This window comes from Thalassophryne amazonica, chromosome 10 (genome assembly GCF_902500255.1).
Source record: "Thalassophryne amazonica chromosome 10, fThaAma1.1, whole genome shotgun sequence".
NCBI lineage: Eukaryota > Metazoa > Chordata > Actinopteri > Batrachoidiformes > Batrachoididae > Thalassophryne > Thalassophryne amazonica.
Window position 1 is genome coordinate 61,548,866 of NC_047112.1, and position 24,997 is coordinate 61,573,862.

Below are 24,997 nucleotides of genomic sequence, written 5' to 3' on the forward strand. Positions count from 1 at the left end.
TATTCACAATGTCTATAATTTCTTTTCCATCCACTGCTGTGAGGAACATTGGACAGGGATTTCTTTCTATGAGATTATTATCCCAATCCTCAGGTTGGGAATCGGGAATTTTTTCTGCCAAGCTTGGTCCAATATTTACAAAAAAATTATTAAAACCGTTGACTACCTCATCCTTATTTTCCTTCTTGACATTATTATCAATGAAATACTGAGGGTAACTGTTTTTTATTACCATTTTTGATAATGCTATTTAATATAGCCCATATTCCTTTAATATTGTTTTTGTTATTATATAATATGTTACTATAATATTCCTTCCTACATACCCGTATAATATTAGTCAATCTATGTTTGTATTTCTTATATCTATTTTCTGCCTCTTTAGTCTTTAGTTTTATGAATTCTCTATACAGTGTATTTTTCTTATTACATGCATTTCGTAACCCTTTCGTCATCCATGGTCGAGCTTGGATTTTTTGTTTTCTGTAGTCTTGTTTAATTGAACAATTTTTATCATATAATGATGTAAATATTTGTAAAAAAGTTTCATATGCACTATCAACATCACTTTCACTGTATACCTTTTCCCAGTTTTGCTCCTGTAAATCCTTCTTTAGTGTGTTCATGTTTTCCTCTGTCCGCACTTGCCTGTATTTTATTTTCTCCTCTGGCTGATTCAGCCGATGGTTTCTATTATAAACGATGAAAACTGGTAGATGATCACTAATGTCATTGATTAATAATCCACTCAGTGTTATTCTCAATATCATTGCTGAATATATTATCAATTAAGGTGGCACTATGGGATGTAATTCTGCTTGGCCTGGTGATTTTTGGATATAAACTCATACTGTACATTATACTGATAAATTCATCTGTTATTTTATGCTTATTTGGATTGAGCAGATCAATATTTAAGTCACCACAAATGAACACAGTTTTTTGATTAATTTTTGAGAACATTTTTCCCATACAGTCAGTGAATGTTTCAATACTAGATCCTGGTGCTCTATATATACAGGTGATTAATACATTTTTGCTTTTTTCTTCACATATTTCAGTAGTTATACATTCTAATAAGTTATCAATCACAGTTGTCATATTGTCTACTATTTTATAATCCATGTTCTTATCCACATACACAGCCACTCCTCCTTCACTCTTATTCTTTCTGTTTACACAATTAAATTCATATCCATCCAGTTCAAAATCCATTCCTTTATCTTCATTGATCCATGTTTCTGATATAGCAATTATGTTAAATATTTTTTTAAATTGACTTAAATATTCTTTAATGTTGTTAAAGTTTGCATATAGACTTCTGCTGTTGAAATGGATTATTGATAATTTGTTATCCGTTTTAATGATCCGATTAAACTGTTCATCTGCATAATAGCAACAACTGTCATTGATATTTGAGAAGAAATTATTGTCCGGGTCTATATCGTGCTCCAAGTCCAGTACATTGTGGTCTGTGTATTTAAATGTTCTCAGTTCTACTTTTCCATGATCAGCAATCCTTTGAGTTATATCCTTCTTGTCTCCAGATGTAGATGATGTAGTAGATGAATAGGTTCCTCTGGTCTGTGTCATGGTGTTGTGATGTGTTTGTGTCCTCATACCTTATTGATCGTATTTGTCCAGTTCCTCGATGTTCCTGATTACCATAACCTTTGCTTGTTCTGGTGTTCCGTTCAGTTTGATGAATGTTTTGCAGTTGGATGTCCATGTCTGTTGAATTTTTTCCTGCTTTTTTAAGAAACAAGCTTTCCTGGCGATGTCTGCGTTTTTTGGTCAGATGTTCATTGATGAATACGTTTGTTCCTTTAAGTTTCCGTCCCTGTTTTAACAATGCCATTTTATGTTTTCTGTTGACAAACCTCATTATAACTGCTTGCTTGTCTCCATCCTCTCTCCTGGGCAGAGGGTGGCACGCTTCAATGTTATTACAGTCCATTTGAATACCTTTAGCAATTCTGTTTAATCAAAAATAAAAAAAAATGTCCAAAGTTATTTGGCAGGTACAAGTGGCCAAAATGGGCTTCCTTAGGAGGGTGGCTGGTGTCCCCCTTAGAAATAGGGTGAGAAGTTCGGTCATCGGTGGGGAACTCAGAGTAGAGCCGCTGCTTCTTCGCATTGAAAAGAGCCAGCTGAGGTGGTTCGAGCATCTGGTAAGGATGCCTCCTGGGCGCCCCCTGCGGAGGTGTTCCAGGCACGTCCACCTGGGAGGAGAGCCCGGGGAAGACGGAGGCCTAGGTGGAGAAATTATATCTCCACACTGGCCTGGGAACACCTTGGGATCCCCCAGTCAGATGTGGTCAATGTGGCACGGGAAAGGGAAGTCTGGGGTTCCATGCTAGAGCTATTGCCCCCGCAACTCCATCCCGGATAAGCGGTTGAAGAAGAGCGATGAGCAAAATTGCTTTGCATTTATTTCTGACCAGCTATTAAAATGTGTACATAAAATATAAGGGTACCAACTGTTTTGTCCACATGTGTATAACAGACAACACAGATTTGGGCCTGAGAGAATTATTGAATAGATTTTGTCCAGAATTCTTTTCAAAAGGATGTCTACTGGCCCGTGTTTGTCAATTTTATCCATCATTTTCTTTCAGGTTTCCATTTTACCTTGTTTTTGCCACTTTCCGCCAGGATGGAAGGTCTGCTGTGTGTCTTTGGCTACATGGTGCTAACACTAGCATATTTAGTGGACCAGTCTGATCATCTGACACTGTTTTTGAATATGTTTTGGTGCCAACAGGTCGGTATGTGAGATGAACCTGGAGGCGGAGCTCTTCACCCTGCAGGACAGTAATGCCAAGCTGGTGGCAGCACTGCAGGAAGCCAACAGCAGCGTGGAGCAGTGGAAGAAACAGCTAGCTGAGTACCAGACTGAAACCACCCGCCTCCAAGACCAGGTGACCAAACACACAATGCATGGATGGTTATGGGAGGTGGCTTAGATTGTGCAAAGTGCAGGTTTTTGGTGTTACTAGTTACACAGCGTCATAGTGGATTGGAACACAGGAGGACAAAAAAACAGACAAAAATGTACAGTGGCTTGCAAAAGTATTCAGCCCCTTGGTATTTCACACATTTTAATTTGTTTATGACATTTCAAATACAAAAAGTAAATCAGGCTTCTCAGTATAAAAAATTCTAAAATTAACTTCCTTAGACTCAAACTGAAAGTAAATCTCTACAACTTGATATAAATTACTTAAAAATATTAGACTCAAACTGAAAGTAAATCTCTAAAACTTGATAGAAATTACTTAAAAATATCAAAGCCAAAATGATGGGTTGCATAAGTGATCAGCCCCTTTCGTATAATACTTGTAAATAATCAGTTTTCTTCACACAAGTCAGGAGATGGATACATGAACATTTCCAATTCACTGAATATGTCTTAAACATTAATTAAATCAGTTATGAAGAAATACAAACAGTCTGACACTCTGTGGTAAATCTGTGTGGAGTAGACAGTTCTCAAACACTGAGTGACTGTGCAAGAAGAAGAGTGAGGAAAGCCACCAAGACACCCAGACAACCCAGAAGAAGTTACAGGCTTCTGTGGCTGTGATTGGAGAAATTGTGCACAGTGCATGTTTTGCATTTTTGCACCACCAGTTATACAGCTTCATGATGAAGTGGTACAGAGGAGGATTTTCTTTCACCAAAACATGAAATCTAGGCTTGCATCATCGATGTACCTTCTGGCAAATTATAGCTGATCTTCTTATAAAACCCTGAGAATTGCACCAAAACCTGCGATACACACATTTGTCTGCTCCATACTGCAGTGATACAATTTTCCTTTTGACCCTCTCCTCGGGATGTTTCTGTTGAGAGGCTCCCGTGATAATCACATGGCCCAAGTGCAGACATTTAATCTTTAGCGAGAGAAAATTCTGCTCTCGGTCAAGCTTAACGAGGTGGTTTCAGTGAGACAGAGCGAAGTTCTGCCACAACAGCGTGTCACCGGTGACACAAAATGTAGTGTTCTATTTTTAGGCGTCTCTGTGGTTTCATCCATCTTTCCAGGTCCAAGTGAAGGTTACCCCCCACCCCCACCCCATGCACACACACACACACACACTGCAGCAAAGTCAAGCAGGTGGCTGAAAGTGGAACAGGGCTCCAGGGTTTGGCAACAAGGAATTGAGGAGGGGGGCAAGGAATATTTTTTTATTTTTTGTTGTTGTTACTGAGACAGGACACCCTATGCCACCCTCCCCCCTCCCCCTCTCTGCTCCATTTAGAGGAAGATGATAAATCACCGTAGGAGCATATTTATGTTCATCCCCAGCACAGTGTATTTTCTGGGTTTCAGTGCTTATTTGTCTGATTTATTGCAAACTACTAACCACTGATTGATTGATGGATTGATTGATCCGATTCAGCCTGCAGACCCATTAGAAAAATATTTGTGATTATTATTTTTAGTTGACATGGTGCATGCATGTTCCAGGTATCAGAGCTGGAGGCTCAGCTTGGACACCCTGCTGCAGGTCAGACCGGTAAAGAAGAGCTGAGCCGCTCACTGGAGGAACTGGAAACCCTGCTGAGAGCCAAAGACCAGGTCAGACACCCGGATCACTGCACCGCAAATAGTAACTCTTGATAAGTGGTGGTTTGGTGCAGGGACAAGTCAAATATCCATCGGTCACATCGCTGTCACCAGTCTTGATTTGTCTGCACAGATTCTCACCAGATTTACACCACAGATAGATATTAGAGCATGGAAGACTCCACAGAATTTTGGAGGTGATCTGGATCCGGATTGGTGGACGTCAGAAATCTGTGATTGCACTTGTTTTTCTGTGCAATGATTTCCAGGTTATGGTTTGAAACCTTGTCATACTCAAAGGGCCCTGAAGGGTGTCCGTGATGAACCAGTATATTCGGTGGTGTTGTTTTAACTGTGACTGAATCTTCAATATGTTGAAAAATTTCTTTTCTTCCATTGTGACCTTTGACATACTTTGTTAATCACTTGCATTTCAGACTGCAGACAGTCAGAATCAGAGCCCAGGAGATGCTTCCCAAATTTTTGATGAAATTAAAGCTATAGTGTGTATGATTTAGTGGCGTTTCTTATACCATTCATATCGATCTGTTCATTATTGTCCATTTACCTGCAACAAAAAAATCGTGTTTTCATGAGCTGAGAATGAGTCCTTCATACCCCCCCCCCCCCCCCCCCCCATTGAGGCTGCCATGTTAGCAAAGTAGCCCAAAAAGGTCATATGACCTCACCCTTTTGCATTGTGTAATTCAGCTGGAAGAAAATATAAGAGTGTTTGCGTCCCTGTATGCTATCTAACGTTTTTTTGCAAAATGCAAGATTATACATATTGCTGATCACAAGAGAAGGCAACGGATCAAAAACATGAAGGGGAAATAATCATCATCAGGTGACATTACAATGCAGTCTGCAATCTCACCACTAAATAGTAAGACCCTTCGGCTGCTCCCTTGTTTGCACTCGGGGTCGCCACAGCAAATCTGAGGTGGATCTGCATGTTGAATTGGCACAAGCTTTACACCGGATGCCCTTCCTGATGCAACCTCACATTACATGGAGAAATGTGGCAGAGGTAGGGTTTGAACCAGAAACCTTCCGCACTGACACCAAGCACACTACCCACTTGGCCACCACCTGTGCTGTCTTACCAGTAGATGGGACTAATTTTACCCAGCTTCACTGTAACATGAATTTTTAAAGTGACATAAACTGAACTGTTGTGCTGTTTGTCTTTGTGCGGGTCACGTAGCGGGTGCTGTGCACGGTCAGCAGCAAACCGCTTTCTCTGCAGAAACAAAAAGGTTATCTGCTGTAAGCGGCTGCCTTGCTGCACTCCTCTTGTCTCATTAGCATAGCCGTATCTGTCCCAACATCTCAACAAGTTTCACTTTAGCACAGTGGAAGGTCACTGTGAAGAGCTGCGCCGTCCTTTCTCCACTGGGAACATTAAAGCGTCCCAGCTCAGCGGGCTGCAGCGCTGCTGCTGCTGTATGATAAGTGACTGCTTCTTTTAGAACTCTATGGGATGGAGATGTGGGAAAACGAATGCTTTAGCTTCGGATAAACAGTGATGGTGGGTGGATTGGGAAGACGATGTGAATCTGGTTTTAGTGACAGACTGATAATGTTTTTGCAGGAAATTCACAGTCTGCAGAGCAGGAAACCTGATGTTGGTCAGCTGGAGAAGGAGAGGGAGGAGGCCATGCAGAGACTGCAGGTGAGTCTGTGGGTTGTCGCTTCTGTCAAGGCTGACGGACACAGCTGCTGGGCCGATCAATTTCATTGTAATATACAGTAGTGTTCAGAATAGTGCTATGTGACTAAAAAGATTAATCCAGGTTTTGAGTATATTTCTTATTGTTACATGGGAAACAAGGTACCAGTAGATTCTCTCAAATCCAACAAGACCAAGCATTCATGATATGCACACTCTTAAGGCTGTGAAATTGGGCTATTAGTAAAAAAAAAAGTAGAAAAGGGGGTGTTCACAATAATAGTGTTCTGGCATTCAGTCAGTGAGTTTGTCAGTTTTATGGAACAAACAGGTGTGAATCAGGTGTCCCCTATTTAAGGATGAAGCCAGCACCTGTTGAACATGCTTTTCTCTTTGAAAGCCTGAGGAAAATGGGACGTTCAAGACATTTTTCAGAAGAACAGCGTAGTTTGATTAAAAAGTTGATTGGAGAGGGGAAAACTTATACGTAGGTGCAAACACTTATAGGCTGTTCATCTACAATGATCTCCAATGCTTTAAAATGGACAAAAAAAAAAAAAGACGTGTGGAAGAAAATGGAAAACAACCATTAAAATGTATAGAAGAATAACCAGAATGGCAAAGGCTCACCCATTGATCAGCTCCAGGATGATCAAAGACAGTCTGGAGTTACCTGTAAGTGCTGTGACAGTTAGAAGACGCCTGTGTGAAGCTAATTTATTTGCAAGAATCCCCCGCAAAGTCCCTCTGTTAAATAAAAGACATGTGCAGAAGAGGTTACAATTTGCCAAAGAACACATCAACTGGCCTAAAGAGAAATGGAGGAATATTTTGTGGACTGATGAGAGTAAAATTGTTCTTTTTGGGTCCAAGGGCCGCAGACAGTTTGTGAGATGACCCCCAAACTCTGAATTCAAGCCACAGTTCACAGTGAAGACAGTGAAGCATGGTGGTGCAAGCATCATGATATGGACATGTTTCTCCTACTATGGTGTTGGGCCTATATATCGCATACCAGGTATCATGGATCAGTTTGGATATGTCAAAATACTTGAAGAGGTCATGTTGCCTTATGCTGAAGAGGACATGCCCTTGAAATGGGTGTTTCAACAAGACAATGACCCCAAGCACACTAGTAAATGAGCAAAATCTTGGTTCCAAACAAACAAAATTAATGCCTCACAGATGTGAAGAAATCATGAAAACCTGTAGTTACACAACTAATTACTAGTTTAGTGATTCACAGGATTGCTAAAAAAAAAAGCAGTTTGAACATAATAGTTTTAAGTTTGTAGCATCAACAGCAGATGCTACTATTATTATGAACACCCCCTTTTCTACTGTTTTTTTTACTAATAGCGCAATTTCATAGCCTTAAGAGTGTGCATATCATGAATGCTTGGTCTTGTTGGATTTGTGAGAATCTACTGGTACCTTGTTTCCCATGTACCAATAAGAAATATACTCAAAACCTGGATTAATCTTTTTAGTCACATAGCACTACTATTATTCTGAACACTACTGTAACTAGAATAAACAAGTCAGAAAGGTTCAAAGGTTAAAATTTGCAGACCCTCAGATTTTTTTTAAAGCTGACACCTATGTTGTGAAAGTTGAGATGAGGTCAACTGACTGATGATGACATCATTAATGAAACTTTGAGAGTTGATGTTACAGGCAGTGATGATCTCTATCCAAAAGAATTAATGCATATGCCGATGACATGCAAATGTATTTACAGCAAAACAAGTAGAAACAACAGGTTAAAACTTAGCAGAAACAATAACACGTATGCTAAAAGTTACATTTAAAGTACAAGAGAAAATGAATCACACAAGATCCAGCCTGTATTGTGGGCTGAGCTCAGCTTTTTCCAGTGGTGAGGAGAGTACAGAGATGCAGCGCAGTCTCCTTCCAGAGGGCGGGGGGGGGTTTATAGTTTGTGAGTAGGGTAGGTGGGGTCACGGCAGATGCAGGTGGCTCTATCTCTGCATCTGATGGTGTAAATGTCCCCAATGGGTGGTAGGGTATACCCGATGGTCTTCTGTGCTGATGTTATCACTCTCTGCAGCACCTCCTTCTTTGCTACAGTGCAGCCCTCATAGCACATACTAAGACAGGACCTCAGAGTACTCTTTCACCACACAGCTGTAGAAGGACATCATTTCTGCTTTCCTCAGGATATAGAGGCACTGGTGGCCCTTTTTCTTTACAGCTGTGGTGTTGGTATGCCAGGTGAGGGTGTTGGTCAGGTATACCCCAAGGTACTTAACAGAGAGGACTATCTCCACAGCTGCAATGTCGATGTGGAGAAGTAGCAGAGGAGTTCCACACCACTGGAAATGCACAACCATGTGCTTTGTCTTTTGACTTTAAGGATAAGGTTATTGTCCCCAGACCACCGTGCCAGGTCATCCACCTCCAGCCAGTATGCCGATTCATCCCCTTGGGTGATGAGTCCAGTCACTACTGTGTCATCTGTAAACTTCACCACAAGATTATTCTTGTAGTGTACTCTGCAGTCATAGGTCATGAGTGTATACAGCAATGGATTGACAGTGAACCAGTGTTCAGGACAATGGAGGAGGATATGTTATCAATGATCCTGACACTCAGGAAATCCAAGACCCAGTTACATAAGGTAGAGGAGGCTTCCTGTGCTGCCAACTTGGACACCAATTTCTGTGGGATTATTATCACATAACCTCTGTCCAGCGTCATTGGACGAAGGTTATGTGATCGCCTGCGTTTGTTTGTTTGTTGGATCGTTAACAGTCTCACAGGCACAGTTCTGCATCTTCCACCATAAAATTTGGACATACAGTTCAGATAATCCTAGAATAGACTGAGTTTATTTTTCAAGGTCATAGTACAAGTTTCAAGGTCATGGAAAAAGTGGAAATTGCATAATCAACCATAACTTCAGAACTAGTCACCATAGAAACTTCCTATTTTGCTCATATTGTTCCTCTTAGATTTCTGATTGACCTTGACCTTCAAAAGTTCTGTCAAAGTCAACCCGAAAAATTAATATTCTGCATTTAAATCTGATGTGTGGAAGGGGTGTATTGGCTCCTACAATACAGTGAGTTCACTTTTCAAGGTCACAGTTCAAATTTCAAAGAAGTTGATGTTTAATTTGCAGTTTGTAATGTTCTGCAGCAATGAGTGTAGCTCCTTGCTGTTGCCTTTCTTTGCTACGTCTTGTAAAACCCTCTGCAGTGCGAAAGAAGTCAACACATCCACCCGGCTCATGACTGCAGCTTGGCTGGAAGGTGTTGGACAAAGTAATCCTGCCTGCACCCTAAAGCTGATAATAATCGTATTCCCCTGTTGAGCATCTCTGCTCAATGCCGTGGGTGTGCTAAGAGCGGTCTTTAATATTTTCAGTATGATGCGAGCATGTGAAGCGCACAAGCAAAAAAATAAATAAATAAATAAAAATAAACACTTTTTTGAGGTGCACAGTTCCTGCAAGAATCTAATCTTACTTGCACCCCTGCCAGTAATAATGGCTGTGAGTGTGCACGTCAGTGATCAGACATCCGTAATGATCTGATCACACATGCACTCCACTGATGCAATGGTCAGGGGACCCTGGTTTACATGTAATCGAGCCATGGGTTGGATGTCAGCCGACACCCAACAGTGTGACACAGCAGATTTTCAAAAGAGCGGACCACAGCGCTCACCCTGCCATGTTCCCCAACCCCATGCGCAAATCATGTGAGCCGGCTTCCAACCATATTCTGGGTATTCTAACAGCATTCCTACATGGCTGTACGAATGTCTGTCCCGTACGAATGCGGCTCGAATTCTGTTTGTTTTTCCAACTTGTGTATTGGTACAGCAATCGTGCTCTAGTGGGACAGTGCCCTAAAGGATACCATTATACGTACAACCCCTGGCAAAAAATTATGGAATCACTGGCCTCGGAGGATGTTCATTCAGTTGTTTAATTTTGTAGAAAAAAAGCAGATCACAGACATGACACAAAACTAAAGTCCTTTCAAATGGCAACTTTCTGGCTTTAAGAAACACTATAAGAAATCAAGAAAAAAAATTGTAGCAGTCAGTAACGGTTACTTTTTTAGACAAAGCAGAGGGAAAAAAATATGGACTCACTCAATTCTGAGGAATAAATTATGGAATCGCCCTGTAAATTTTCATCCCAAAAACTAACACCTGCATCAAATCAGATCTGCTCATTAGTCTGCATCTAAAAAGGAGTGATCACACCTTGGAGAGCTGTTGCACCAAGTGCACTGACATGAATCATGGCTCCAACACGAGAGATGTCAATTGAAACAAAGGAGAGGATTATCAAACTCTTAAAAGAGGGTAAATCATCACGCAATGTTGCAAAAGATGTTGGTTGTTCAGTCAGCTGTGTCTAAACTCTGGACCAAATACAAACAACATGGGAAGGTTGTTAAAGGCAAACATACTGGTAGACCAAGGAAGACATCAAAGCGTCAAGACAGAAAACTTAAAGCAATATGTCTCAAAAATCAAAAATGCACAACAAAACAAATGAGGAACGAATGGGAGGAAACTGGAGTCAACGTCTGTGACCGAACTGTAAGAAACCGCCTAAAGGAAATGGGATTTACATACAGAAAAGCTAAACGAAAGGCATCATTAACACCTAAACAGAAAAAAACAAGGTTACAATGGGCTAAGGAAAAGCAATCGTGGACTGTGGATGACTGGATGAAAGTCATATTCAGTGATGAATCTCGAATCTGCATTGGGCAAGGTGATGATGCTGGAACTTTTGTTTGGTGCCGTTCCAGTGAGATTTATAAAGATGACTGCCTGAAGAGAACATGTAAATTTCCACAGTCATTGATGATATGGGGCTGCATGTCAGGTAAAGGCACTGGGGAGATGACTGTCAAAAGAGTTTACGTTGATATTTTGGACACTTTTCTTATCCCATCAATTGAAAGGATGTTTGGGGATGATGAAATCATTTTTCAAGATGATAATGCATCTTGCCATAGAGCAAAAACTGTGAAAACATTCCTTGCAAAAAGACACATAGGGTCAATGTCATGGCCTGCAAATAGTCCGAATCTTAATCCAATTGAAAATCTTTGGTGGAAGTTGAAGAAAATGGTCCATGACAAGGCTCCAACCTGCAAAGCTGATCTGGCAACAGCAATCAGAGAAAGTTGGAGCCAGATTGATGAAGAGTATTGTTTGTCACTCATTAAGTCCATGCCTCAGAGACTGCAAGCTGTTATAAAAGCCAGAGGTGGTGCAACAAAATACTAGTGATGTGTTGGAGCGTTCTTTTGTTTTTCATGATTCCATAATTTTTTCCTCAGAATTGAATGATTCCATATTTTTTCCCTCTGCTTGGTCTAAAAAAGTAACCGTTACTGACTGCCACAATTTTGTTTCTTGTTTTTTTTTTTCTAGGGTCAATGTCATGGCATAGGGTCAATGTCAATGAGCAGGTCTGATTTGATACAGGTGTTAATTTGGGGGATGAAAATTTACAGGGTGATTCCATAATTTTTTCCTCAGAATTGAGTGATTCCATATTTTTTCCTCTGCTTGGTCTAAAAAAGTAACCGTTACTGACTGCCACAATCTTTTTTTCTTGATTTCTTATAGTGTTTCTTAAAGCCAGAAAGTTGACATTTGAAATGACTTTAGTTTTGTGTCATGTCTGTGATCTGCTTTTTTTCTACAAAATTAAACAACTGAATGAACATCCTCCGAGGCCGGTGATTCCATACTTTTTGCCAGGGGTTGTAACTCTCTCAAATATTTTTTTGAAAGAGTTATCAATTTTTGAAAATTTGTTCAATGTTAAAGGGCAGGGATTTTTCCAAGATTTTTTCTGACTATTACCTATGACCTTGAAAATTGTCTAAATTCTTGCCTATCAGGATATGAATCCTCTGCAAAAATTTCATAGCAATATATGGAAAATTATGGGTTCCAGGCTGTTTACAAACAGGGGCAACAAACAAAAGGCAATAACAAAAGCTTTGAGGACTTGCAGTACCATCTGTGGCACTACAACACAAACGGACTTCAAGGAGAAATTATTTCCTCGCTAATGCACAACTTCACACCCGATGCATATTGCATATCCTTTATTGCTGCTTCTGTCGTTTTTAGGAAAACTGTCATTTGTAAATTATGCATAATTCATATTTGACCTTTTTACTGTCCTTGTGTTGGCATCATAATCAAGTCATTGCACACAGAATTGCCTCCTAAAGCACCAAATTGAACATTTTAAAGATTTTCTCGATAAATAGATTTAAATAAACGACCCTGATGGGAGGGTTTCAGTAAACTTCACAGCATTCAGCAGGAATATGAAGAAAGAGGGACGATGTTACCGGCATCTCCAGGTGAACTGCATCTGCCCAAGTGTCATGTAAATTTAACTGTGTAATCCCTTTGGATTTTTCACAAAACTGACCAAATTTACTTTGCATTTAAGTCTAGTTATAAAGTATCTGTGGCATACGGTACTTCCAGAAAGTATTCACAGCGCTTCACTTTTTCACCATTTTGTTATGTTACAGCCTTATTCCAAAATGTAATAAATTAATTTTTTCCCTCAAAATTCTACTCACAACACCCCATAATGACACATGAAAAAAGTTTAGCTAAAACAAACAAACAATCAAACAAAAACCTAAAATAAAAAAACGGAGAAATCATATGCACACTCACACCCTTTGCTCAATACTTTTGGAGCCTGGGGAGTTTTGTTGCCATTCAGGAAACAATTACTGGGATACATACAGCACATTAACTTTATTTAACAATTGATATTTAAAAAAATTGGCAGTCTTCTTTAAAATTTGTGAGCTTCAAACCATACATCGTTAAAAATGCAAAAGACGGAACAAAATATGATCTACAAAATACGGCAAAAGGAAATGCATTACAAAATAAGGCAGTGGGCAGCTGGAAATCACACACACACACAACATAAATGACGGTCCTCTGAAACTGTACCTCACGGAGTTCTTTACTTTTCACTCCCTCTACATGAGCCAACACTCCCAGCCTAGTCCTCGGTTTCAACCAGATATCTTCAGACAGGTTCATGACTTGGACAGAGAAAATGTGACACTCAGATGACACCAAAGTTGGCACAACACCCAACCTCCCCAGGTAAAGGTGCACTTACAGGCTCCAATAGCAGCAATGGGCCATTATCCCCCACAGTCTTCCAGCCCCTCTCCATGACTGTAGCAGCTGCCAAGACAGGTATATAGACCTCTAAAGTCTCCTGATCCTTCCCAGCCACCCTAGCAAACAAGAGTCTATCTACTACGTTCACTTGCACTTGCTGGAAAGACACTCTCCAACTTGAAACAAGCTCACCCTCCAAAGTGGTATCAAACTCAGTGTGCGTTAATTCTCTACATCATGTGATCACATTCATGCCTATTAGACTCGGAACAGAGGAAGAGTGTACTGAATCTTTAACAATCAGAAAACCCCACCTGGGGACAGTCAAACCCATGAGCTCCACCTCAAGCTCTACATAGTCCTAACCCTTTAGCTGCGGTAATCTTTCACCATTCAAAGGTGGGATGAATGCTGTTATCTTCCACTGACCCGTGCTTCTTAAATAACCTCTCTGAGATTGCCAGTATCAAGCAGGCAGATAACAGCAACCCCCTGGAGCTTCACCTTAACTTACTTCTGTCCATTATTGCATTTGTTGAGCCAGCTACCTCCCCTTGAGTTGTTTGACTCATGACAACTGAGGGTGGCAGTTTTCCTGCACCAGATGCTGTATCCTTGCCAGGTGCAACTCAGACCCATTTGGTCTGTGGACCCTTCCTTGCTATATGCCCTCTTACACCACACTTAAAAAAAAAAATGGGTTGACCATCAGACGTGACCTTAATCAGTAACCCAGCCCGTGATTTGGCCTCCTGACCAGTCTGTAAGGTGCTAAGTCTACACATCTCACTTACAGACAGTGCTAGCTTGCTCAGCCAAGGTTTTACTGAGTTCAGCTAACCGTGTCTCTTGATCTGCAACTGCTTTTTGAACCATATCTAATACAACGCGTTAGTCATCATCCGCTTTAATCACTAAACACTGTGATTCTACAGGCTCAGACTGCACCTGATTATTCCTTGCAACTCTGAAACAATAAAACTTGCCATCCTCCACCTCCCAAAGGAGGGCTTTGTTCCTCACCTCTAGTAAACTAGAGTCGGGTTTATCCCTAACCATTTTCCTGAGTTCATGTCTGAGAACCGCATCCCTCAAGCCCTCAATGAACTGGTCTCAAAGGACAGTTTGCTACTGCATTTACTGACTGTTTCACTACAGAGTCCAAGATCTGTGACAATGCATGGGAGTAATCTCAGAGGTCTTCTCCTGTCTGTTTGCAGTTGGGCAGTGCTATGTTTTTCCCAAAGCACATTTCTCAAGCAAGTATACACACATCATTGGGCACCAATAACTGACTTGTTATGTATAGGTTCACATCTGCTAATGCAGGTCCATGCAACAAGGATAATATAAATCGCACTGCTCTTCTGCTGTCTGTTCTCTAGATCTTAAAGGGGAACAGAAACACTTTTTGGGAATTTGTTTGTGCATTCCTTGGTAAAAAATTAAGTGTTATTCATACACTTGCAGAATGTTTGAGGCCAGTGGAGATAATATAATTTGAATCAAATTTGCCGCTAAATTGACATGTAAATGGCCATTGGCTGAAGTCAGTGGAGGGCACTTCCGGTTGACGTCACTGCTTGGGGTCTCCTCTGCTGGGGACGAGTGCAGTTTACTGAGCTCGCTCATTGAAGTTCTCTAGTCTCATCAAGAAACAGATGGAATATGCCGGAAAGCTGCCCATGTTGGCAAAGCCACAAACGGAGGAACAAGAGGGACAGTATTTCCTTCCATAAGTAAGTGGTTTTGGTTATTCTTGTCACTTTGTGACATTTGGTTGATAAACAGGTGTATGTTTCCTCCCCGTGCCTGTGACATCCGAAGACACGGACGACAATTACACACACCACTCACACAGAGATGTGCACACACACCACTGACTTCATGAATGAAACTTGGTCAATAAAGGATAATTGTGTAAAAATATAATATACGAGGTCTGTTAGAAAAGTATCCGACCTTTTTATTTTTTGCAAAAACCATATGGATTTGAATCAGGTGTGATTGCATCAGCCAAGCTTGAACCTTCGAGCGCATGCGTGAGTTTTCTCACGCCTGTCGGTTGCGTCATTCGCCTGTGAGCAGGCTTTGTGTGAGCAGTGGTCCACCCCTCTCGTCGGATTTTTATTGCGAATAAATGTCTGAAAGATTTGGAGCTTTGCTGCATCAAATTTTTCCAGAAACTGTGAGAGACCTCCAGGTGGACACCATTCGGAAAATTCAGCTGGCTTTCAGGGACGATTTTATGGGGATCACACAGATTAAGGCGTGCTCCAGCCGATTTAAAGACCGCCCACAGCGTCTGAGAGCGCGACGCACTCCGAGCGCCGATCGACAGGCTGAAACCCCGCTGAAACAACCAGATCATTTCCAGCTTGAAGGCTTTGTTGATCCAGGACGTCGTCTGACTTCCACTAAAATGGCAGAAGACGTGGACATCAAGACTTTTTCGGCACATTCCACTGTTACAGGAGTTTTTTTCATGGAAAGAGAAGCGGAGGGATGCGCCACGGAACCGCTCATGGCGCGGGACAAAAGCACCTCCGTGTTGGTCTCACAGGACGGAGTGTCAGCCTGTCGATCGGCGCTCGGAGTGCGCCGCGCTCTCAGCCGCTGTGGGCGGTCTTTAAACCGGCTGGAGCACTCTTTAATCTGTGTAATCCCCATAAAATCGTCCCTGAAAGCCATCTGAATTTTCCGAATGGTGTCCACCTGGAGGTCTCTCCCAGTTTCTGGAAAAATTTGATGCAACAAAGCTCCAAATCGTTCAGACATTTATTCGCAATAAAAATCCGACGAGAGGGATGGACCACTGCTCACACAAAGCCTGCTCACAGGCGAATGACGCAACCGACAGGCGTGAAAAAACTCACGCATGCGCACGAAGGTTCAAGCTTGGCTGATGCAATCACACGTGATTCAAATCCATATGGTTTTTGCAAAAAATAAAAAGGTTGGATACTTTTCTAACAGACCTCGTATATAAATGTTTCGTAATGGGGCAGCACAGTGACTTAGTGGTTGGCACTGTTGCCTCACAGTGAGAAGGTCATGGGTTCAATTCCCGTGGCCTTTCTGTGTGGAGTTTGCATGTTCTCCCCATGTTTGCGTGGGTTTCCTCTGGGTGCTCCGGTTTCCTCCCACATCCAAAGACATGCGGGTTAGGTGGATTGGGATCTTAAAATTGTCCGTAGGTGTGTGTGGGTGTGTCTGTGTTTGTTTGTGGCCCTGCGACAGACTGGTGTCCTGTCCTGGGTGTACCCTGCCTCGCGCTCTATGGCTGCTGGGATAGGCTCCAGCCCCCCGCGACCCTTAAATGGACTAAGCGGTTGAAGATGAATGAATGAATGGATGTTTTGTAATAGTTTTAGGAGCCGCGCTATGCTAGCAACAGCAGCTGGTTCAGCCCACAGCGCAGTAACTTTCAACACTAATATTTGGGAATGTGTGGGTGTCAGAGTAAGTTTAATATTTTCCTGACATGATTTAATGTTAATTAATTTTACTGGCTCGATATCCAGGTCAGAATGGCATTTTAACATGTGTTTTTCTGAGTGTGTTCAGTCGCGAATCCCCATTGAAAATGCATTAACATCCGGGAACTTCAGCAATATTTTGCCCAGTTAGGTGGTGTCATGTTGCTGTCCTTGAAGGGACGATCGCGTTTAATGGGCAGCATTGGGATTACGGACTCTAGTAGTCATATATAATCTCACCGAGACAGTCTTTTGCTGATAGCACTGCTGACTTATAGATGTCAAGCCACCAGCAATGCTGGAATCCTCTGCGCAGGTCCAGATGGATCACGTCCAGCCAGAAATCCAGCACCTTAGATCGTCCCCTTTAAGTGGCACCTCACCCACCGGCTGGACTCACACAACTATCCATGGGCCTCACCTGCAATCTTAACCACTGCCGTATTTTAATTCCTAACAGTAAAAAAACTCCATTGCCAATAACAACCAATCTTATCCAGTGCAAAAGGATTCCTACTCCTGGTACCAAAATTGTGTAGCCCGGGGAGTTTTTTTTTGCCACTCAGGACACAATTACTGGGATTCATGCAGTATGTTAACTACTTATTTAACAGTTTAAGACAAATTGGCAATTTTCTTTAAAAATTAATCACATATCATTAAAAACACAAAAGATGGCACAAAATAGTAAGATCTACAAAATACGGCAAAAGAAAATACGACAATGGGCAGCTGGAAATCACACACACCAAAAATGAATAATTCCCATGCAACACACAGCAACAACTGTCACATGTCAACTTGATATTCATTACAACACTTACAGTAGTGTTCAGAATAATAGTCGTGCTATGTGACTAAAAAGATTAATCCAGGTTTTGAGTATATTTCTTATTGTTACATGGGAAACAAGGTACCAGTAGATTCAGTAGATTCTCACAAATCCAACAAGACCAAGCATTCATGATATGCAAACTCTTAAGGCTATGAAATTGGGCTATTAGTAAAAAAAAAGTAGAAAAGGTGTTCACAATAATAGTAGTGTGGCATTCAGTCAGTGAGTTTGTCAATTTTGTGGAACAAACAGGTGTGAATCAGGTGTCCCCTATTTAAGGATGAAGCCAGCACCTGTTGAACATGCTTTTCTCTTTGAAAGCCTGAGGAAAATGGGATGTTCAGGACATTGTTCAGAAGAACAGCGTAGTTTGATTAAAAAGTTGATTGGAAAGGGGAAAACATATGCAGGTGCAAAAAACTATAGGCTGTTCATCTACAATGATCTCCAATGCTTTAAAATGGACAAAAAAACAGAGACACATGGAAGAAAATGGAAAACCATTAAAATGGATAGAAGAATAACCAGAATGGCAAAGGCTCAGGATGATCAAAGACAGTCTGGAGTTACCTGTAAGTGCTGTGACAGTTAGAAGATGCCTGTGTGAAGCTAATTTATTTGCAAGAATCCCCCGCAAAGTCCCTCTGTTAAATAAAAGGCATGTGCAGAAGAGGTTACAATTTGCAAAAGAACACATCAACTGGCCTAAAGAGAAATGGAGGAATATTTTGTGGACTGATGAGAGTAAAATTGTTCTTTTTCGGTCCAAGGGCCACAGACAGTTTGTGAGACGACCCCCAAACTCTGAATTCAAGCCACAGTTCACAGTGAAGACAGTGAAGCATGGTGGTACAAGCATCACGATATGGGCATGTTTCTCCTACTATGGTATTGGGCCTTTATATCACATACCAGGTATCATGGATCAGTTTGGATATGTCAAAATAATTGAAGAGGTCATGTTGCCTTATGCTGAAGAGGACATGGCCTTGAAATGGGTGTTTCAACAACACAATGACCCCAAGCACACTAGTAAACAAGCAAAATCTTGTGCCTCGCAGATGTGAAGAAATCATGAAAAACTGTGGTTATACAACTAAATATTAGTTTAGTGATTCACAGGATTGCTAAAAAAGCAGTTTGAACATAATAGTTTTGAGTTTGTAGCGTCAACAGCAGATGCTACTATTATTGTGAACACCCCCTTTTCTACTTTTTTTAAACTAATAGCCCAATTTCATAGTCTTAAGAGTGTGCATATCATGAATGCTTGGTCTTGTTGGATTTGTGAGAATCTACTGAATCTACTGGTACCTTGTTTCCTATGTAACAATAAGAAATATACTCAAAACCTGGATTAATCTTTTTAGTCACATAGCACTACTATTATTCTGAACACTACTGTACATGTTAGGCAACACCGGTAAGGGGAAAAACTCCCTCTGATTTGAGGAAGAAACCTGAAGCAGACCAGACTCAAAGTGGTGACCGTCTGCTGAGGCCATGCTACTGACACAACTGACAAAACAAACAGGAAATACAGGGAACATACAGGACATTTTGGGCATCCATGCTGGTGCACAGGATGGGAGGCTTGCAGAAGAAGACACCCACTCCCATCTCTGGATGGAGCCGCACCTCAAACAGAGAGAAAAAACAGAATCAGGCATCAGAAAAAACAAGTACAGGATAATTTGTCAGCATTTAAGCAACAAGAAAAATAGAAGAAATACTAAGGTGATCGTTGGCCACTAGCCCTAAGCTTCACTAAAAGACCCAGAATTTAGATAAAGTTGAGGCTGTGGCCAAATAATGAATTAATTCCACCAATCTCTCAACCACTAAGTTGGACACCCTGAAGTTCACACGTGTAGCACATTTACCTTGACTAGTGCAGATAACATTCTGATTATTGGTGACTTTAACATTCATATAAATAAGCCTTCTGATCCCCTCTGCAAATCATTTGTGGAAATTGTGGCTGCATTAGGATTTCAGCAATGCATTCAGAATTCGACACACATTAGTGGAAATACCCTGGATTTCGTTCTCACACGTATTGCTGTCACGAATATTGACATCATGCCTCTTGCATCGGTGGTCTCGAATCACTCATTTATTAGATTTACAGTTGCGCTGCCATGTTTAGTGGAACAATAACCTTATTTATCACTATGGCAATGCATCAACTCCTCAACTGCGACTGAGCTCAAAGCTAGACTGCCTGATATTTTGGCTTCACGTTTGGAAAATGCCCACTCAGTAGACAGTCTTGTGGATAGTTTAAACGTGGCACTCAAAGCAACACTTGACATGATTGCGCCACCTTTATTAAAACCACGCCCCGCCCCCCCCGCCCCCCAAAAAACACAGTCACCTTGGTTCAATGATTACTTGCGTGACCCTCAAGCATAAGGCTAGAGGTCTAGAACGGAAATGGCGTAGTTCAAAATTAAAACTATTCCACCTTGCGTGACGTGATGCTATCTTAGACTACGTATATAAGCATGCATTACTGGCTACAAAGCAGATCTATTACTCTGATTTGATCAACAAACAAAGCATAACTCAAAGTTTTTGTTCGGCATGGTGGCAACACTTATACATGGACAACCACCTATAAGTCGCTCTCCTTTTACAGCACAAGATTTCTTGGATTACTTTGAGAAGAAAATAGACAACATTAGGTTAAACATATCCCAGCATGCCTTAACCCAGCCACTACACCCTGCTATTGAGGTGGGTGCCATTACTGAGGCATTACCTAGATTTACAGAATTTGATGGTATCTCACTAGGCGTGTTGATGAAACTCGTAACGTCTACAAAAAGCACAAACTGTTTATTTGATCCTATACCAACAAAACTGTTTAAGGACCTGTGGTCCACTCTTGGGCCGACTGTGCTGAAATGATTAATCACTCATTAACCTCTGGATCTGTTCCTAAATGTTTCAAATCTGCAGTGATTAATCTGTTACTTAAGAAACCTAATCTTAACCCTAGTGTATTGAAAAACTATAGGCTGATATTAAATCTATCGTTTTGCTCTAAAATTCTGGAAAAGGTGGTTTCACGCAGCTCATAGATCACCTTACTGAGAATAAGCTTTTTGAGCCACTGCAGTCTCATGCAGCACAACACTGCCACCTCCTGACCATCATTTGTAACACCAGGCCACCTACTTTCAACCCTTAATAAACCTAAGTGGTAGGACCGGATTAGGAGTCCAATATAAAATTACCACTTGGCTACATTTTGTTGATGCACCTTTAGCAGCAGTTACAGTCTTCTTGCATATGATGCCATAAGCTTGGCACACCTATCTTTGCACAGGTTTGTCCATTCCTCTTTGCAGCACCTCTCAAGCATCATCAGGTTGGATGGGGAGCGTCGTTGCACAGCCATTTTCAGATCTCTCCAGAGATATTCAATTGGATTCATGCCTGGACTCTGGTTGGGCCACTCAAGGACATTCACAGAGTTGTCAGGAAGCCACTCCTTTGATATCTTGGCTCTGTGCTTGTGGTCATTATCCTGTTGAAAGATGAACCCTCACCCCACTCTGAGGTCAAGAGCGCTCTGGAGCAGGTTTTCATCCAGGATGTCTATGTACATTGCTGCGTTCATCTTTCCCTCAATCCTGACTAATCTCCCAGTTCCTACCGCTGAAAAACATACACACAGCATGATACTGCCACCACTATGCTTCACTGCAGGAATGATGCCTGATTTCTTCCAAACATGATGCCTAGCATTCACACCAAAGAGTTGAATCTTTGTCTCATCAGATGAAAGAATTTTGTTTCTCATGGTCTGAGAGTCCTTCAGCTTCTGGAAGGTTCTCCTCTCTCCACAGAGAAATACTGGAGCTCTGACAGAGTGACCACCGGGTTCTTGGTCACCTCCCTGACTAAGGCCCTTTTCAACCCAGACCGCTTAGTTTAGACGGGCAGCCAGCTCTACAAAGAGTCCATGAGGACTCTACAAAGAGTACTCATGGATCCGAACATCTTCCATTTGTGGATGATGGAGGCCACTGTGCTCATTGAGACCTTCAAAGCAGCAGAAATGTATCTGTACCTTTCCCCAGATTTGTGCCTTAAGACAATTCTGTCTCAGAGGTCTACAGACAATTCCTTTTATTTCAGGCTTGGTTTGTGCTCTGACATGCACTGCCAACTGTGGGACCTTATATGTAGACAGGTGTGTGCCTTTCAAAATAATGTCCAATCAACTGAATTGATCATCCTTGAGATGTTTCTACATCTCAAGGATGATCAATGGAAACAGGATGCACCTGAACTCAGTTTTGAGCTTCATGGCAAAGGCTGTGTATACTTATATACACATGATTTCTCAGGGTTTTTTTTTATTTTTAATAAATTTGCACATTGTCATTATGGGGTATTGTGTGTAGAATTTATTTAAATTCTTTATGCTCAAAAAGTGGAAAACAGCACCAAGTATAATGCTACACCCATATCAGACAATATCCAGTTTTTTTCCTCTCCTTTTTTTTTATAAGAATAATACTGAAACAAGATAGGGAGAGATAAACAATGTGCACAATAAATCCTGAAAATAAATAAATAAATAAATTAATAATAATAATCTACGACAAAAACAAAAAGGGATTAAGAATTTTACTGTAATAATTTCTATACATGAGTGACCTCCACAAGGTCTGTTCATATAGGCTTTATATATCTGACCCACTTTCTCCACAACTTAACAAAAGTCCCTTTTTTGAGCTGAATTGAAATGTAATTGATTCCATTACATAAATCTCATTTACTATATTTATCCACTCAGACATTGTTGGGGTGGTCGGGTAGGAGTCAGCATCTTGCCAGCAGCCAGCAGCATGCCTTCTTGGCTGTTGTTATCAAAATTGCATAAAGATATTTGTTTACAGATCTATAAAAATTATTAAGGTTTCCCAGGAATATGGTAGAAAACTGTAATGGTAAGTTATTAACATCAAATACACTCATTAAAACTTTATGAAACACCAGCCAAAAGGGTTTTATCTTAGTGCATTCCCAAAATATATGTGAATGCCCTGCTTCCTGAGCCCCATATAGTCTCCAACAGTCAGCTGTGCCTGTGCCAAAGTGTGCCTTTTACATTGGTGTTATAAAAAGTGCGTTAGACATTTCCAACTAAACTCTCGCCATTTGTGGAGGTTTGTTCATTTCCACTGGTATTCATATACACCCAACCATTCTTCATTTGATATTTAAAAGATTTCTTTCATCTTCCCATTTTTCTTTGATGTATTCTGTGGATTGAAACTTCTTTGTCAAAAATCCTGTGTAAAATTTTACCAATGGCACCTTGAACTAAAGTGTTTTTATAGGCCTTCAGAAAAATATCAGTATTGGGTCATTAATACCAGTTTTGGTGACAATGTTCTGGTGAAAATGGTTCTGCAGTTGGAGATATTTAAACAAAATCTGAATTATTAAGATGATAATTTGTCTTCAAACTGTTAAAATCTTTCATCTTTCCATTATGCGTGAGTGAATAAAAAGTTGTCATGCCCTTTGAAATCCAGTTGTTTCAGCAACAACTGTATGCCTACCATGTTTCTTTGACTCCATGATGCTAACACTAGCATATGTAGGGTAGCCGTACCATTTGAACTTTTGAAGGGCTTGCTGGGAAACTGGGTTTCCCCATTGTCTTTTCTCTGTATTTTAACCTACACGGGTCAAAAACCTACATTGTTCCCCAAAAAGGGCAAAGTTTGAGTACATTGGCGACATCAAATTTTGATTTTTTTTTTTTTAACTATAATACTAAGGAACAAAATAATTGGTGCTGAACAAAATTCCTTTTTATTTTTTAAATTGTAAAAAAAAATAGGACTATGTACACCTTTGAGGGAACCTGTCAGATGTTTTTGAATGAAAACTGTTACGCTGCTGTGTTTCCAATAAAGCTAATATTGAAGGATCATGACATTCTCTGACATACAAATAATGTGAAAAATGTGACTATAAATGAGGGAAAATAAGCTGTATATATGTATTCTCCCAACAGGAGCTGGAGAGACGAAACTCTGAACTGGAGGATCGGGTTCAGAATGCTGAAAAAACGCTGGCCTCCAGCCAGGACGAGCAGAAACAAGCGGAGGTTGAGGTCCAGCGTATAATCAAGTTTCTTGATGTCAAAATCTGCGACCTGAGTGAGCTGAGACAAAGTCTGGGGAAGCTTATTGACAAATAGACACTGCAGCTCCATGGCTGAGTCGCAGCACTCAAGAGACGGTTTCAACCATGTGGCCTGGATTTTCCTTTGATAGATCAAACAGAAATGTCACATGGAGGCCAACAAGTTGGAATTGGTATCATGGGTCTGTTTTTAAAATCAGTGTAGGTAAACATCCACCACAAAGAGCCTCTCTGAGGTGCTATGTGCAGAATGAAGCGTCAGTTTCTCATTTAGTTGATTGTGATCATGAACAGTATTGTGACACACAGAGCTGATTTTCCACATTATACAACCCCTGGCAAAAATTATGGAATCACCGGCCTCAGAGGATGTTCATTCAGTTGTTTAATTTTGTAGAAAAAAAGCAGATCACAGACATGACACAAAACTAAAGTCATTTCAAATGGCAACTTTCTGGCTTTAAGAAACACTATAAGAAATCAAGAAAAAAAGATTGTGGCAGTCAGTAACGGTTACTTTTTTAGACCAAGCAGAGGAAAAATATATGGAATCACTCAATTCTGAGGAAAAAATTATGGAATCACCCTGTAAATTTTAATCCCCCAAATTAACACCTGCATCAAATCAGATCTGATCATTGACATTGACCCTATGCCATGACATTGACCCTATGTGTCTTTTTGCAAGGAAAGTTTTTGCAGTTTTTGCTCTATGGCAAGATGCATTATCATCTTGAAAAATGATTTCATCATCCCCAAACATCCTTTCTATTGTCCAAAATATCAACATAAACTTGTGCATTTATTGATGATGTAATGACAGCCATCTCCCCAGTGCCTTTACCTGACATGCAGCCCCATATCATCAATGACTGTGGAAATTTACATGTTCTCTTCAGGCAGTCATCTTTATAAATCTCATTGGAAAGGCACCAAACAAAAGTTCCAGCATCATCACCTTGCCCAATGCAGATTTGAGATTCATCACTGAATATGACTTTCATCCAGTCATCCACAGTCCACGATTGCTTTTCCTTAGCCCATTGTAACCTTGTTTTTTTCTGTTTAGGTGTTAATGATGCCTTTCG

General features: G+C 40.8%; 1 protein-coding gene across 4 annotated transcripts in view; it reads left to right on the plus strand.

Annotated features, from left to right (window-relative positions):
* LOC117518860 (homer protein homolog 3-like) overlaps positions 1-24,232 on the plus strand; it is a 158,825-nt gene extending 134,593 nt beyond the window's left edge. For all 4 annotated transcript variants that reach the window (XM_034180099.1, XM_034180097.1, XM_034180098.1 and 1 more), the window contains 4 exons: positions 2,765-2,921; positions 4,475-4,585; positions 6,168-6,248; positions 23,779-24,232. In XM_034180099.1, coding sequence (XP_034035990.1) covers positions 2,765-2,921; positions 4,475-4,585; positions 6,168-6,248; positions 23,779-23,964 — 535 coding nt within the window. In that variant the 3' untranslated portion in view covers positions 23,965-24,232. The remainder of the gene's footprint in view (positions 1-2,764; positions 2,922-4,474; positions 4,586-6,167; positions 6,249-23,778) is intronic.
* The last annotated feature ends 765 nt before the right edge of the window (positions 24,233-24,997 follow it).